General features: G+C 42.8%; 1 protein-coding gene across 2 annotated transcripts in view; it reads right to left on the bottom strand.

Moving 5' to 3' along the window:
• UTP4 (UTP4 small subunit processome component) overlaps positions 1–17,574 on the bottom strand; it is a 40,209-nt gene that overhangs the window by 13,003 nt on the left and 9,632 nt on the right. For both annotated transcript variants that reach the window (XM_053604813.1, XM_053604823.1), the window contains exons 5-11: positions 16,495–16,584; positions 11,238–11,449; positions 6,020–6,191; positions 5,824–5,915; positions 2,932–3,028; positions 1,949–2,013; positions 433–555 (exon numbers count right to left, since the gene is read on the bottom strand). In XM_053604813.1, the coding sequence (XP_053460788.1) occupies positions 433–555; positions 1,949–2,013; positions 2,932–3,028; positions 5,824–5,915; positions 6,020–6,191; positions 11,238–11,449; positions 16,495–16,584 (851 nt within the window). The remainder of the gene's footprint in view (positions 1–432; positions 556–1,948; positions 2,014–2,931; positions 3,029–5,823; positions 5,916–6,019; positions 6,192–11,237; positions 11,450–16,494; positions 16,585–17,574) is intronic.

The following is a 17,574-nucleotide window of genomic DNA, read 5'->3' as shown; positions in this document are numbered from 1 at the left end:
TGGTGGAACAACAAACAGTAAAAGCTAATAAGAGAGAAGGGAGACTAGCCCATCACAAATAATCCCAGCTAGGCTCAAACTACGTTAATGCTTTCTGTCTCTAAGCAAGCCAAATGACCCAGGGCATGGAATACCCTTTCCATCTCCTTTTCAGCTCTTCAGTAAATTCCAAATTCTCTAAGTCACATATGAAACCACTATACAGAAAAGCCTAAGCTTTACTGCCTCCAGGGCATTCCCTCACCCCTCCCCTCCAAAATGATTATGTTAATCAATTCAAAATGTAAATGAAAGACTGTTTTATAACAGCTGTCTCCAACTAGCTTTCCACTAAGTAAGGATTCACATCGGTTCATTTCACTTCACACACAAAAAAATCAATCACACATTTAGGAAGTTTCTTATGTAAAAAAACACTGGGCTATCACTTACTCTTTTGAGGCTTATGTTGTCTTGGTCATAATTCAACCGACAGAGAAAAAACCGAGAAGCTGTAGAATAGGCTATCCAACTTCCACATGGGGAGATACAGCTACAAATGATGTTCTCAGGACCCTGGTAATATTGGGAATCAAGATGAATGTTCAAGTAAAACTTCATATGATGAAGCTCACTGTGACTCAAGCTCTTACCACTCTGAACATACCCACAAGGACCTACAAAAGAATCCCCACACTCATGCTGTGTGCCACTACAATTACACTACAACTGGTGTTTCTGTGTGCCATACGGTGACAGCTCTGATGGTCATTCCAAAAGAAGAGTTCCAAAATCTCCTTGAAAGGTGGACTAGGCACTGCCATTAGTGCATAGCTTCCTAAAGGGAGTACTTTGAAGGTGACCATAGTGAGATTCAGCATTGAGGTACATAGCACTAGCTCTAGGATGAGTTGGAAACTGAAATTGTCAGACCTCATAAATAATCACTATTGTTATTGAAGACTGCATTCACAAATATTTGCATAATCAAAGCAAAAAAAGCTTTTTCATGAATCATAAAAAAATTGTTTTTGAGACAGAGTGTCACTTTGTCACCCTTGGTAGAATGCCATGGCATCACAGTTCACAGCAACCCTAACTGTTGGGCTCAAGCAATTCTCCTGTCTCACGCCTGCCACAATGCCTGGCTATTTTTAGAGACGGGGTCTCAATCTTGCTCAGGCTGGTCTTGAACTGGTAAGCTCAGACATCCACCCATCTCAGCCTTCCAGAGTGCTGGGATTATAGGAGTGAGCTACCTCTCCTGGCCTTAAAAATTTTTTTTAAAGGAAGATCATACCAGTTAGTAAATTATTAATGTAAAAATTATCTCTGGAGGGAACAGAATAGAGGAGTGGGTAAAGGGTGAGGAGCAGGGTCATTTTTTACTTATACCCTTTTGTACCATTTGAGTTTTTTAAATTGCATGTTATTTTCATAATAATATCACAAGAAGAAAAACCAATTTCCTGTACGCATTTGTAATAAATTCTAATAAATTCCGAATCCCTAATTTAGAATGACAGGAAACAAAATTCTAGTGATAAAGTCCTTCATTCAGATAGTTTTATAATTTGTACAGTTTATGATGTGAACTAAGTATCCCTCAAAATTCAGAATGGGAAAAATGTTCTGGATTTTATTTTATTTATTTACTATTATTTTTTGAGACAGAGCCTCAAGCTGTCGCCCTGGGTAGAGTGCTGTGGCATCACAGCTCACAGCAACCTCCAACTCCTGGGCTCAAGCGATTCTCCTGCCTCTGCATCCCAAGTAGCTGGGACTATAGGCGCCTGCCACAATGCCCGGCTATTTTTTTTTGGTTGCAGCCATCGTTGTTTGGCGGGCCCGGGCTGGATTCGAACCTGCCAGCTCAGGTGTACGTGGCTGGCACCTAAGCCGCTTGAGCCACAGGTGCCGAGCCATGTTCTGGATTTTAGAGCCTGAACACACAATTAAACTTCCTTACCTTTGTCTTGAGGTGCAGTAAATGATCTGCATTTTTAGAGAGTGGAAGGGTATCCCCATTCTTGCCTGAAACAAGAAATTCTACTAAATTTTTTCTTATCAAAGAAAGATTATTAGCACATTTTTTTCATCAAAAAAGTTACCTCTTGGTAGAATGTAGGAAATCAGAAAAAATGGCTTGGCTTAGTAAGCTCACAATAGGAAAAGGAAAGCAGTTCAGTACTTCCTTAGCTTCTATCTTATGAAAGATCACAGGTGGGTGGAAATGAATTATGTATGGTCTCACTATTATTCCACTACAAACAAGAGGACCCAAACATTTCCTTAACCGGTCACATAAAATGCCACTAGGCTGTCACTCAGTAAGATCCATGTGACCTTCTTTTTCATGCAGAATCAAAACCACCCATCATCTTGTCACTTTTCTAAAGCCTATTTTCATCTCAGCCAAGCTAGGACAAATTATGATTCTTCATCCCTCTCACCTTAACTGTATCCTGCAGGGTACCACACAGAATCTAAAACTTTTATGAGATGATTCAGTATCTTGCTAAAGATTCTAGTATTACAATTAACTTGTTTGCTTTACCTAGTGGGTGGGAAAACTGTAAGTTACTTTAATTTTTCTATAAGCAGAATTTATTAGTTTGATGCCATGGCTCTCTATTGCGCCAGACTAGAAGGCCATGGCTTCAAACTCTGGGCTCAAGTGATCCTTCTAGCTCAGCCTCCCAAGTAGCTAGGATTACAGGTACCCACCATAACTAATTATTATTATTTTTTTTTTTAGAGAGGGGCCTTGCTTTTGCTCAGGCTGATCTCTAATTCTTGAGCTCAAGAGATAAGCTTGCCTTAGCCTCCCATAGTGCAGGGTTACAGGCATGAGCCACTGTGCCCAGCTTATAAGCAGAATTTTAACTGCAATTCTGACTTTTCCCTTCTCTCTCCAGTCTTCTTATTGGAAAATACTTTCTCCCATATTACCTGTTGCAACTGTGGATCCCAGTCGCCAAAGTTCCAAGTGATGGGCAAACTGGAAGAGGAGAAGCTGCCTTTTTTTTGAACAGGAAATGAGACGTCGCTATATCCAAGAATTGAAAAGTTAAAAGTAAGCCAGGGTCATTTATTGCCTCAATTCTATATACACCAGCAATATCTTAGTACATTTTTTCCTGTTAAAATCCATTTCCTCGACAAATATCTCCAAAGTACTACTACATAGCAGGCACTATCCTAGGATCTAAGAATATAAAAATGTTCAATAAAAACATAGCTACTGGCTCGGCGCCTGTGGCTCAAGTTGCTAGGGTGCCAGCCACATACACCTGAGCTGGCGGGTTCAAATCCAGCCTGGGCCCGCCAAACAACAATGACGGCTGCAACAACAAAAAAAATAGCCAGGCGTTGTGGCAGGCGCCTGTAGTCCCAGCTACTTGAGAGGCGGAGACAGGAGACTTGCTTGAGCCCAGGAGTTGGAGGTTGCTGTAAGTTGTGATGCCACAGCACTCTACCCAGGGCAACAGCATGAGGTTCTGTCTCAAAAAAAACAAAAAAAAACACACAAAAAAAAACATAGCTACTGCTCTCAAGAAGCTTCTAGTCTAAAAGGTAATACAAAATTTAATATGCAATTATACTTCAGTATTTTAACATGGCTAAAATGTGTATGCAATGAAAAAAAGCAGAAAGGACATCTAGCTTTGAGGGGGTAAAGACAGGAGCCCAGATGAGGTTCTCTAGTAAAGACTAATCAGGCGAAGAATGTTCTAAGGAGAGCAATGGCATGTGAAATAGCTCAAAGGTCAAACAGCATTTAAGGGAATAAAAAAGTTTTTCAGAATGGCTGGGTGGGAAGGCCCAGGTGTGTGAAAGGAGAGGTAAGAGAAGCAGCTAAAGGGGCAGGGCCAGATTGAAACAGGTTCTACAAGCCACACTAAGGAACCAGTGTGCACTGCAGGAACAGGATGCTGAGAGGCTTTGAAGCATGAAGTGTGATAAACAAAGTTGCTTTCTTTTTTTTGTAGAGGCAGTCTTACTTTATCGCCCTCGGTAGAGTGCTGTGACATCACAGCTCACAGCAACCTCCAACTCCTGGACTTAGGCAATTCTCTTGCCTCAGCCTCCCGAGTAGCTGGGACTAGAGGCGTCCACCACAACACCTGGCTATTTTTTTGTTGCAGTTTGGCCGGGGCTGGGGTTGAACCCACCACCCTTGGTATATGGGGCCAGCACCCTACCCACTGAGCCACAGGCACCACCCACAAAGTTGCTTTCTAAACAGATCAATGGAGAATAGGCTGGAATGATACAAATGGAAATAAAGATCATTAAGAAGCTACTGTAAAGGAATTCAGATGAGAAAAGATGCTGATCCAAACTAGGACAATGAAGCCAGCAAAGTGGTGCACCCCTGTAGTACCAGCTACTCAGGAGGCTGAGGTGACAGGATCCCTTGAGCCCAGAAGTTCAGCTTGTGCAATATAGTAAGATCCCATCTCAAAAAGCAAACAGCCAGGCACGGTGGCTCACACTTGTAATCCTAGCACTTTGGGAGGCTGAGGTAGAGGATTGCTTGAGGCTAGGAGTTTAATACCAGCTTAAGCAACATAGCATCTCATCTCTATAAAAAATAAAAATAAATAAAATGTTGAAGAATGACCTGGGCATGGTAGCACATGCCTGGCAAATCTGTCCTAGCTACCTAGGAAGCTGAGGCAGAGGACAGCTTGAGCTCAGGAGTCTGAGGTTGTGGTGAGCTATGATAATGCCACTGCACTCTAGCCAGGGCAACACAGCAAGACCCTGTCTCAGGAAGAAAGTAAAAATAACAAAACAAACAAACAAAAAAAGGACAATGGCAGTACAAAGAAAAAGACTCAATTCCAGAGATAATTAGGAGTATGTCTAACGTGACAAATCATATACATTAAATATGCACAATTTTTATTTTATTTTTTTACTTTTTTGCAGTTTTTGGCCAGGGCTGGGTTTGAACCCACCACCTCTGGCATATGGGGCCGGTGCCGTACTCCTTTGAGTCACAGGAGCTGGCCTAATATGCACAATTTTTATATAATATACCTCAATAAAGCTATTGATCTTGAATGTGAATAAATATATACAAGATAACAAGGAGGCAGGTTCAATCAGGTTTACTGGTTGAATGAAATGTGAAGCAAGTGTAGTGGACAAGGTTTATAAGCTTGGCAAGATGGTACCATTTACTTAGAAGGAAACATTGGAAGCCTGGATTTTCCTGCTTCCACCCAGAACAATAGAACCCACCCTTAAAACCAAATAAACTTCCCATAAACCACAACTATATGGAGAAAGGAATGATTTTTTTCTAGAGACTAAACTCAAGATGTTGCTGCAAATCTCATGCCCCCAGAAATGCCTTTGCACGAGGTTTGCCTTGTAAACAGAAGGAAGAAGGTAGCCACAGAAAGTCTTACAAATTTGCTCAGGAAGTATGAGCTGTGGTTTTTGTTTTTTTTGGTTTTTTTTGAGACAGTGTCTCACTCTGTTGGTCTAGGCTAGAGTGTCATGGCATCACAGCTCACAGCAACCTCAAACTCCTGGGTTCAAGTGATCCTCTTACCTCGGCCTGCCGTGTAGCTGGGACTACAGGCACCTGTTACAGTGCCTGGCTAGTTCTTCTATTTTTATAGAGATGGGGTCTCACTCTTGCTCAGGTTGGTCTTGAACTCCCAGCTCAAGCAATCCACTTGCCTTGGCCTCCCAGAATGCTACAGTTCTAGGCGTGAGCCACTGTGCCCAACCATGACCTGTGTTCAGTGTCTCCTGGGACAGAGAGTCAGTGGGATAGGGGATGAGGGGCTGGCAGGGGGATGGGAGATGGGGAATGATACTTACATGGGGAAAGGTGATTTTTCGGAGAGCAGCATCATAGTTCTTTACCTCCATCTTCTCCATGAGAGGACGAATGACTAAATGGGTGTCAGTGCCTATGGCAGAGAGAAGGGGAGAAGGTATACGGAATTAGAAGTCCTGAATGAAAATAACCAGAGAGGGACAGAACAGAGGTAGCCTTACCAGGAGTGGAACTCACCTCCAGAGATCAGAGCTGTTGGGCTGTGGGCCACAGCACGCACATCATGAGTGTGATGCTGGAATGGTTTTGTCCGCACCCACTGCTTCTCACTGCTGTTCGAAGTCATAGGGACCAGCTGAAAATGAAATACTGTCCCCTCTGCTGTGCCTACCACAAAACTGTCTTCTTGCTGTGGAATTAAATCATAAGGGAGGTATATGTGATCAAAATAGAGTCTAACTGGAAAAATAGTCCCTCAGGTTTTCTGTGGTCAGCTTAGGGAAAAACCTACGCCCAGAATTAGAAGGGAGGTCATAGGGTTTTTCCTTCCATAAGCTAACAATTTCATCAGCCAAGAAAGTTCAGCTATAGATGACAAGGTGCCCCCTACTGACAAAATTAACAATGTACACCTCCAACTGTTACGTTTCATATACATACTCTAGACTTCATCAAAATAGCAACCAAAGAGATAAAATACCTAGGAATAAACTTAACAAGAAATGTACGAGATCTATCTGAGAAAAAATTTAAATCCATCTAAAGAACATAAGAAATATCCTAAACAAAGAAATCCATATTTCTGTCACCCTGGGTAGAGTGCTGTGACAGCACAGCTCACAGCAACCTCAAACTCTTGGGCTTAAGCGATTCTCTTGCCCAAGTAGCTGGGACTACAGGTGCTCACCACAACGCCCGGCTAATTTTTTGTTGCAGTTCTCGTTTTTTTTAGTGGGTCTGGGCTGGGTTCAAACCCACCAGCCAGTGTATGTGGCCAGCGCCCTACCCACTGAGCTAAGGGTGCTGCCTAAGAATGTTCTTTGAATTCTCTTTTGAACTGCTTAAAATATCCTACTGGTTATTTTAAGACTGGACAGAACAGAGGTAGCCTTACCAGAAGTGGAACTCACCTCCAGAGATCAGATCGTTAACATATTACATGTATGAGTCATGATTTTAACTTTCTTTCCCTTAACCATCATTTAAAAACTCTCTTCACAGATAAGGAAACTGGAGCTCCATAGGTTTAGAAACTTGACAAAGAATTAAAGTCATCTGTTTCCAAACCCCGGGGTCTCGTAGACCATACTAAATTAATCTTGTGCCAAATCTCTTGAGGTCACTTGCAGGCACATGATGGTAGAGAAAAAAAAAAGGATATCTGAAGCACAGCACATAATGTGGTCCTAATCAGCCTCTCCCCTACTTCTAAGCCCAATATAAAAGTAGAGATAGAGAGCAGCTTAAGACTGCTTCTCTACCTCTGATTGTTAGTTCATTTAATTAAAAAAAAAAAAGAGGCAGTTTGCTTAACCCGTAGAATGAGATTTCTGTCTTAGGATGTAGCAGGAAGGAAGCAAAGAAAAAAAAATCACACCTGGAAGTAGGGTGAGGAGTTTCCTAAGTTAATCAAAGAGTGACTATTTCACACAGAAAAAAATTTGTCTCAGGACTGACCTTTAAATGAAAAGAAATATTCCCTACAACTCCCTGCAGGAATCAGTACTCACCTCCCAGATGAAGGTGAAAGACATCTAAGAAGGTCAAAGGACTGGATATTTGCCACAATTCACTCTTTAGCCAACGAAAATCCATTAAAAAAAGATCTAAAAAATAATCAGCTGTTCTGGCAAGAGAGTATAATGGAGAAAAGCCTTGAAATTAGAATCAGTTTCAAAAAAGATGTGAAAATGATAATGACAATACCACACTCACTCTGTGCCAGACACTGTACTTAGCACACTTCACATGCACTATCCAGTTAATCCTGCCCAAACTTTACAAGGTATGTATTACTGGCACCTGTGGGGGATATTTTTGTTTTTTTTTTTCAAAGAGGAAGAAACTGATTCTTAGAAATAAGTAACTTTAGCAAGGAGACATGTAGCTAAGTGGTACCACTGGGATTCAGGCCCACGTGTGCCTGACTCCAGAGTCTGTGATAATCACTTATGACAGCTGGGATTTGTACAATTATATTTTCCAATTAAAAAAAAATAAGTACTGGGCGGCACCTGTGGCTCAAGAGTAGGGCGCCGGTCCCATATGCCGGAGGTGGCAGGTTCAAACCAGCCCCGGCCAAAAACCACACACACAAAAAAAATAATAAGTACCATAAATTATTGATTCTGAGGCAAACATTTTCCCATGTTTTAACATCTCTAAAATCAAGGTAACTTAAAATGTCTGTCAATCTGTACATGTGTGACATCTGCAGATAAACAGCCATAAGTTGCAAAATTATGGCTCAAATCAGTAATTCTAGAGTTCTAGAGGCTAAGGTAGATCACTTGAGGTCAAGGAGCTTGGGATCAGCCTGAGCAAAGTGAGACCCTGCCTCTGCTAAAAATAAAAAAATTGGCTTGGCGCCTGTGTCTCAAGTGGCTAAGGCACCAGCCATATACACCTGAGCTGGTGGGTTCGAATCCAACTCGGGCCCACCAAACAACAATGACGGCTGCAACCAAAAAAATAGCCGGGTGTTGTATCAGGAGCCTTTAGTCCCAGCTACTTAGGAGGCTGAGGAAGGAGAATCGCTTGAGCCCAGGAGTTGGAGGTTGCTATGAGCTGTGATGCCACGGCACTCTACCCAGGGTGACAGCTTGAGGCTCTGTCCCCAAAAATAAATAAATAAAAATAAAAAATTAGCTGAGGGTTGTGGCTGCTACCCGTAGTCCCAGCTACTTAGGAGGCTGAGACAGGAGGATCACTTGAGCCCGGAGTGAGCCTGCAGTGAGCTATGAGGAGACCATTGGCACTTAGCCTGGGTGTCCGAATAAATGTCTCAAAAAAAAAATACGATTTGCAGAAACCACAAAGAGAATATTAAGAGAGTACAGTGCAGCTTTATCATCAAGACTATATATTTCCCACAGAGGCATTGTGTGGGAAAACAAGGACCTTGAGGACTGAGTTGAAAAGTGACTCAGAGAGTCCAGCTATGAAGATAAATTAGTTCCAGGAATATCTTAATCAGTTTATTTCACTTACATTTTCCTTTTCATATATGCCTCAGAGTGACATGACAAAATTTAGGTCTCATGGTACTCTTTCAATAAATAAAATACAAATTCTATGGTTAAAAAAAATGGTTAGTCCAGGAGCAGTGGCTCACACCTATAATCCTAGCACTCTGGGAGGTTGAGGCAGGAGAACTGCTTGAGGCCAGGAGTTCAAGACCAGCCTATGAAAGAGCAAGACCCTGGGCGGCGCCTGTGGCTCAGTGAGCAGGGCGCCGGCCCCATATGCCAAGGGTGGCGGGTTCAAAACCAGCCCCGGCCAAACTGCAACAAAAAAATAGCCGGGCGTTGTGGCAGGCGCCTGTAGTCCCAGCTGCTTGGGAGGCTGAGGCAAGAGTTAGAGGTTGCTGTGAACCATGTGACGCCACGGCACTCTACCAAGGGCGGTACAGTGAGACTCTGTCTCTACAAAAAAAAAGAAAGAGCGAGACCCTCTTTCTACAAAAAAAAAAAAAGAAAAAGAAAAGAAAAATTAGCTGGGTAGGGTGGTATACTCAGTAGGCTGACACAAAAAAGCCCACTTGAGCCTAGGACTTTGTTTTGTTTTTGGTTTTTGGGGGGCAGTTTTTGGCCAGGGCTGGGTTTGAATCTGCCACCTCCAGCACATGGGGCCAGCACCCTACTTCTTTGAGCCACAGGCACCGCCCAAGTCTAGGACTTTGAGGTTGTAGTGAGCTATGATCACACCACTACACTCCAGTCTGGGTGACAGAACAAGACTAAGTCTCAAAAAACTGTTTATATGTTTATAAAATATAAATTTTACATTTAAAAAAGCATTACAGGCCAGATAAGGTGGCTCATGCCTGTAATCCTAGCACTCTGGGAGGCTGAGGCGGGTAGGCTGCCTGAGCTCACGGTTTAAGACCAGCCTGAGCAAAAGCAAGACCCCGTCGCTAAAAATAGCCAGGCAGTGTGCTGTAGTCCCAGGTACTTGGGAGGCTGAGGCAGGAGGATCGCTTGAGCCTAACAGTTTGAGGTTGCTGTGAGCTATGATGCCAAGGCACTTGACTGAGGGCAAAAAACAGAGAATGTCAAAAAAAAAAAAAATAATAATAAGGCTCTGTGCCTGTAGCTCAAGCAGCTAAGGTGCCAGCCACATACACCAGAGCTGGCAGGTTGAAATCCAGCCCCCACCTGCCAAAACAACAACAACTGCAACCAAAAAATAGCCAGGCGTTGTGGCTGGCGCCTGTAGTCCCAGCTACTTGGGAGGCTGAGGTAAGAGAATTGCTTAAGCTCAGAAGTTGGAGGTTGCTGTGATCTGTGATGCCATGGCACTCTACCCAGAGCAACAGAGACTCTCTCTCAAAAAAAAGAGAAAAGAAAGGAAAACATGTTAATGTGATAGAAATGTTTGTAGGCAAGAAAAGTGAGTATGTAGGAACTCAACACTAGAAAACGAATGCCCATACTTAGCCTGATTCTCAAACTAAGCAGCAGTAGAAAAAGGGTCCAGTTAATAAATCTGACTGTCACTTTCCATGCTTCACTGCTAAAATACTCAAAGGTTTCTGAATTAGAACTCATGTTACCAAAAGGAAGGAGGAATACAATACTTATTCAACGCAAAGTTACCTAAGGCATTTGGCGGCGCCTGTGGCTCAGTGAGTAGGGCGCCGACCCCATATGCCGAGGGTGGCGGGTTCAAACCCAGCCCCGGCCAAACTGCAACAACAAAAAAAAAATAGCCGGGCGTTGTGGCGGGCGCCTGTAGTCCCAGCTGCTCAGGAGGCTGAGGCAAGAGAATCGCTTAAGCCCAAGAGTTAGAGGTTGCTGTGAGCCGTGTGACGCCACGGCACTCTACCCGAGGGCGGTACAGTGAGACTCTGTCTCTACAAAAAAAAAAAAAAGGAGTAAATGAACATTTTAAAATCACTATAAAGTTATCTTGTAATGTCCCAAAATAGACAGTGGTACAGAGAGGGGAAAGGGGCCTTTTCAAGATTCTTCTTGTGTCTTATGTATAATCAGACTGGATGAACTCTGGGTGAGAAATGTCTGAAGAAAATCTCTCTGCTAATTGTATTCTCTAATCAATTCTTAGATACCATAGAAATGACGTGTCAAACACATTTTCCTAAACTCATCTTCCTCCAGTACATCAGGATCAGGATGTGACATCTAGGTATTTCTACAGGGCACGTCACTAACCCTGCTTTCTCTACTAGCTACCCAGGCTGAGGTCAATCACTCAAAATGGGGACTGTACTCACATCGGCTATGGCAATGGACAGCACATCAGCGTTTGAGATGAGATGGTTCTTCACAAGAGTCCCAGTAGCTGAGTCCCAGAACTGCACTTTCCCAGCCGAGTCCACACTTATGACAGTGCCATCAGACAAGAAGACAACACCCCACACGATACATTTCCGCTTAGACACACCCATATACTGCCTATCTACCATCATCTTATGAATAGCGCTCCCTGAAAAATAAGAAAAGCAAACATTTGGCTGGTATCCATTTCTCTTTTAGTCTTTTATTTATTTATTTGAGTTTTTTTTTTTTTTTGAGACCAAGTCTCACTGTGTCTCCCTCGGAAGAGTGCCGTGGTGTTACCGCTCACAGCAACCTCAAACTCATGGGCTTAAGCGATTCTCTTGCCTCAGCCTCCCAAGTAGCTGGGACTACAGATGCCCACCACAACACCTGGCTATTTTTTTGTTGTAGTTGTCATTGTTTGGCAGGCCCGGGCTGGGTTTGAACCCACCAGCCCCAGTGCATGTGGCTGGTGCCCTAGCCACTGAGCTATAGGCGCTGAGCCTCTTTTAGTCTTTTAAAGACTGCCTGTGGTGGGCAAGAGAAGGTACGTAAGCTGACTGAACATAGCCTGCCAGTAAAAAGGTAGTTCTGTTGAACCCACTTTCAGAACTCCAGAATGTTTACCTGAATAAAAATGGAGGTAGGGATGGGAGTAGGGACACAGAGGGAGGGAGAGAAGAAAAGGACAGGCTTGAGCCTTGTAGCTCAGTGGCTAGGGCACCAGCCACATATACCAGAGGTGGCGGATTCGAATCTAGCCCAAGCTTGCCAAACAACAACAACTAAAACCAAAAAGTAGCTGGGCGTTGTGGCGGGTGTTTATAGTCCCAGCTACTTGGGAGGCTGAGGCAAGAGAATCGCTTATGCCCAAGAGTTTGTGGTTGCTGTGAGGTGTGAAGCCATGGCACTCTACTGAGGGTGATATAATGAGACTTTCTCTCAAAAAAGAAAAGAAAAGAAGGACAGGTACATGTTCTGGGGATGTGAAATGGAAAGAGACACTTGGGACATGCACTTAAAGCTGGCCAACTACACATACATATTACAGTCTGCTCTTTCCCAAAACCCCCTAGGAAAGGGAGAAAAGACAAGAGACAAAATTTTAGGAACTGGAAAGCAGACATGAGGTGCTAACTCAGCAGAGCCCTGAAATTAAGTTTTAAGTCAAAAGTGAAGGAAGCCAAGAAGCCACCTGATTTACATTACAGTGACTTAGGAATTGGGAAGCCCTGGTAGTATAGAAAGGAAGGGAAAAGTGGGGCTTCAAAGGAGGGAGCAGTTGAAACTACATTTAAGAAACTGTTAGACCCTTCACATACCCACACCCTACAAAACCGAGCAGCTCCCAAAATCCACCCTGACAGAGGTTCAGGACGTATTCTCTGAGGCCTACCAGGCATAACTGAGGGTAGGAGTATGATATAAATTAAAGAATTAAATGCAACCTTCTTCTTTTTTTTTTGCAGTTTTTGGCCAGGGCTAGGTTTGAACCCACCACCTCTGCCATCTGGGGCCAGTGCCCTACTTCTTTGGGCCACAGGGGCTTCTTCTTCTTTTTTTTTTTTTTTAGAGACAGAGTCTCACTTTGTCACCCTCAGTAGAGTGCCATAGCATCACAGCTCATAGCAACCTCCGGCTCTTGGGCTTAGGCAATTCTCTTGCCTCAGCCTCCCGAGTAGCTGGGACTACAGGCGCCTGCCACAGGCAGTACCCTAAATGCAACTTTCTAACGGAATATTGAGAACACCTGTTTTCCTCAGCATGTTGCTAAGCCAGGCCTATACTCACCAGGCAGGGGATTGAAAAAACTTCTCAGGGATATATAATTGGCAAAGAAAAAAGACTTAAAGATCCTGGCTTCAGAGGTTCCCCAAATAAGCAGTCTAGCCAGATTCTTCTTCAGTGACACCCAAACTCAGTAAGCTCCACTGAAGTGGCGATGAAAGTGGTCACTTAACATGCGAGGGAAGTCATTAACAGGAAAGGCAGAGGCCACACAAAGAGAAATAAATAAATGCATAACAGGAAAGAGGCAGGGTGAGGAACACTTGGCAAGTATTGCCTCAGAAAGGGAAGAAGTTTGTGTATAATGAAACAAAAAGATAATGCAATGAAGAAGAACATTTAGGAAACAAATAAAAACGCTCTGGAAATGTCAGAATGAAAAATTCAACAGAAGGATTAAAAATTAAGATGACTAGCCGGGTGTTGTGGCAGGCGCCTGTAGTCCCAGCTACTCGGGAGGCTGAGGCAAGAGAATCCCTTAAGCCTGGGAGTTGGAGGTTGCTGTGAGCTGTGTGAGGCCACAGCACTCTACCGAGGGCCATAAAGTGAGACTCTGTCTCTACAAAAAATAAATAAATAAATAAATGAATAAATAAAGATGACAAACTCTCCTAGGAATATAGTAAAAAGCTAGAGACAAACTATGAGAGTGAAAAAAAGAAAGAAAACTAGAAGAGCCCGCATCCAAATAATAAAATTCTAGAAACATAAAATGGAGGAAATTTATCTATAGAATAATTATAAGAACTTGCCCCAGAACTGAAGGATATGGGTTTTAGATTAAAAGAACCTACCATGTGTCCAGAACAATTGGTGCACACACCAACCAGCAAAATTATTAAACTTCAGAACAGTAAGGATAAAGGGAACGTCCTAAAAGCTCCCAGGAAAAACAACAAAAAACAATCCAGGTCCTACAAAAGTGGTTCTCAACCTTCCTAATGCCGTGGGCCTTTAATACAGTTCCTGTGGACTGTGACCCACAGGTTGAGAACTGCTGTCCTACACAAAGAATCAACTCTGAGAATGTCATCACTAGCATTCTGGGAGGCCGAGGCGGGCAGACTGCCTGAGCTCACAAGTTCCAAACCATCCTGAGCTACAGCAAGACTCTGCCTCTAAAAAATAGCTGGGCGTTATGGCAGGCACCTGTAGTCCCACCAGCTACTTGGGAGGCTAAGACAACTGCTTGAGGCCAGGAGTCTGAGGATGTTGTGAGCTATGATATCACGGCATTCTACAGGGGGGAGATACAGAGAGACTCTGTCTCAAAAAAAAAAAAAAAAAGATAATGGCAAGGCAAAAGATGGTGAAGCCAGAGCTTCGCTGTTAGAATTCCAAGGAAAAATAATTTCCAATCTAGAATTCTTTCTCATGCACTTTCTCAAAATCCACCAAAGGAATAAACCAAGAAAGTGAATAACAGAAATGAGGGGGGATTCTGCCTAACAGAGAAGCAAAGGGTATCCCTGGGACAATTAAAAAAGTCAGAGTTCCAGATCTCAAAGTTGTGCAGCAAGTCAAGAAGGCTCTGGGAAGAGACTTATTCAAGAAGACATCTTGTAAGGGGCAGAAAGAAAACTAGATGATCTAAAGCTCATTTATACAAGTGGAAGAATTTGGGGATGAATTAGTGAGACAGGAGAGTCAGAGAGACAGTTTTAAACAGTAAATCTATAGGAAAAAAAGGTTATTGACTAAGTGAGTAGTATTTATATGATCTTAATAATGGAAACATTGACTACTAATCTGAACAAAGCTACAACACAACCATACTGGGAGGATCAACAGAAAGTGTGGATGCCTACAGCAGAGGGGAGTTAAGGTTAAGTCACTGAAGTCAGTAAATAATGGCCTAAAGCTGAAAAATCAAAAAGTACAATTATAAGCATGCCATATACTGTATACAGTTAAATACCAAAAGAATCAGCTAAGAATCACAAATGGCTGTCTTTGAGGAGTTGGGGAAGGAACACAGAGGTGGTCCTGCTTTTCTGTAATAAGCCTTAAAGAATTCTTTCCCTTTGACTATGTGCATGTATAACAAATTTTTTAAAAAATAAAAAATTACTTGAGCACTGAGGAAAATGGAAAAGGAGGACATGTCAGATCTCTTTTACCTCTGTATCTTTGATAGTAGTGCAGATATATCCACCTAACAAGTTGAGATCAACCTCACCAATGAAGGATTTTTTTTTTTTTTGTAGAGGCAGAGTCTTACTTTGTCACCCTCAGTAAAGTGCTATGGCATCACAGCTCACAGCAACCTCCAACTCGTGAGTTTAGGCGATTCTCTTGCCTCAGCCTCCCAAGTAGCTGGGACTACAGGCGCCTGCCACAACACCCAGCTATTTTTTTGTTGCAGTTTGGCCAGGGCCGGGTTTGAACCCATCACCCTCGGCATATGGGGCCGGCGCCCTACCCACTGAGCCACAGGTGCCACCCACCAATGAAGGATTTTTATTAGCCAACCAGGCCAAGAAAAAAAAAGTCATGGTTCTCTTTTTTTCTGAGCTTGGATCTCACCAATTATGCTACCAAGATCTTATGTTCTTTTTTTTTTTTTTTGTAGAGACAGAGTCTCACTTTACTGCCTTCAGTAGAGTGCCATAATGTCACAGGACTCACAGCAACCTCTAGCTCTTGGGCTTCAGCGATTCTCCTGTCTCAGCCTCCCAAGCAGCTGGGACTACAGGCGCCCACCACAACGCCCCGCTATCTTTTGGTTGCAGTTCAGCCGGGGCTGGGTTTGAACCCTCCACCCTCGGTATATGGGGCCGGTGCCCTACTCACTGAGCCACAGGCGCCACCAAGATCTTATGTTCTTAAGTTAAAAAAACAAAAAACATTTTATCAAGGACTAAGATATATAAATAGGTATTCTACTGATCATTCATAGTAAACAGTACTAGTGGAGGGAAAATTTTATTGTGAATTTTTAGAATGAAAAAAACCACATCCAATTAAAGAACCAAGATTCCCCTAAGCAGGGCAGCGCCTATAGCTCAGTGGGTAGGACACTGGCCACATACACCAAGGCTGGCAGGTTTGAACCCGGCCAGAGCCTGCTAAACAGTGACAACTGCAACAATAAAACAGTTGGGCATTGTGGCAGGCACCTGTAGTCCCAGCTACGTGGGAGACTGAAGTAAGAGAATCGCTTGAGCCCAAGAGTTTGAGGTTGCCACAAGCTGTGATGCCATGGCACTCTATGGAGGGCAACACAGTGAGACTGTCTCAAAAGGAAAAAAAAAAAAAAAAAGATTCCCTTAAGCAGCAGAAGCAATCTAAGAAAGAAGTGAAATTCACCATAGATATCTTAGAAGGTTAAAAAGCTTGACAAGGTCTCAAGCTTTTAAAAACCCACAATGTGAATATGACAAACAAGACCCACACCCCAAATGAACTGAGAAAAACAGTCACCTGATTTGACATCAAACACACTAATGTAGTCTATGGAGCCAGCTGCAAAGTGGGTACCACAGGGATGCCAGCTGAGACTCAGGATGCGACCTTCGGATTTGTAAAACAAAAAAGAAAGTGACATACACATAAATATACAGCAAAGGGCAACTGAACCATCCTCTCTCCAACTTTCTACAGAGCTATTGTTCTACAGTCTTAGTTCTCTTACATACTGACTCCTGTGACACAAAGTTTTTAACAGATGATCAACTTTACACTGACATCCACAAAGAAGCATTTGATATTTACTTTTATAACATACAAATAGTTGAAGGGAACGTAAATAAATACAATCTTTGGGAGTAACCTGATAGTAATCTAACCAACATTAAATGTGCATATATTTCTGCCCATTAATTGCACTGGGAATTGGTCAAGGAAAAATACTTGCAGGAGTGCCCCAAAATATGCATATACTAATATTTATGGTAGCACTGGTTATAGTAGTAAAATCAAAATTAATATCAATAGGAATATGGTTAAGTCAGTTATGGAAATGGAATGCCATGCAGACTGGCATGACACAGAAAAGTGTCTGGAATGGATCCATCAAGTGAAGAAACAAGCTGAAAAACAAGGCACAAGAATTCCTCTATGTGTATTTGTTTTTATGAATATATAAAAATGTCTAGAAGAGCTGGGTGCAGTGGCTCAAACCTGTAATTCTAGCATTTTGGGAGGCTGAGGCAGGTGGATTGCTTGAGCTCAGGAATTTGAGACCAGCTTGAGCAAGAGCAAGACCCTGTCTCTACTAAAAATAGAAAAACTAGCCAGGCATGGTGGCAGGTACTTGCAAGTCCCAGCTATTTAGAAGGCTAAGGCAAGAGGACTGCTCAAGCCCAAGAGTTTGAAGTTTCTGTGAGCTATGATGATGCCATGGCATTCCACCCAGAGTGATAGAGTGAGACTCTGTCTCACAAAAAAAAAAGTCTAGAGGATTAGTTCCAAAATATTAGTAAGAGTATAATAAGATATTTATATTTTCATCCTGTATGAAATTTTAAAAGCATCATATCATTTCTGTAACTAAAAAAGAAC

Source organism: Nycticebus coucang, chromosome 2 (assembly GCF_027406575.1).
Source record: "Nycticebus coucang isolate mNycCou1 chromosome 2, mNycCou1.pri, whole genome shotgun sequence".
NCBI lineage: Eukaryota > Metazoa > Chordata > Mammalia > Primates > Lorisidae > Nycticebus > Nycticebus coucang.
The sequence above is the reverse complement of the archived record's forward strand: the minus strand, read 5'-3'. Positions and strand labels throughout refer to the sequence as shown.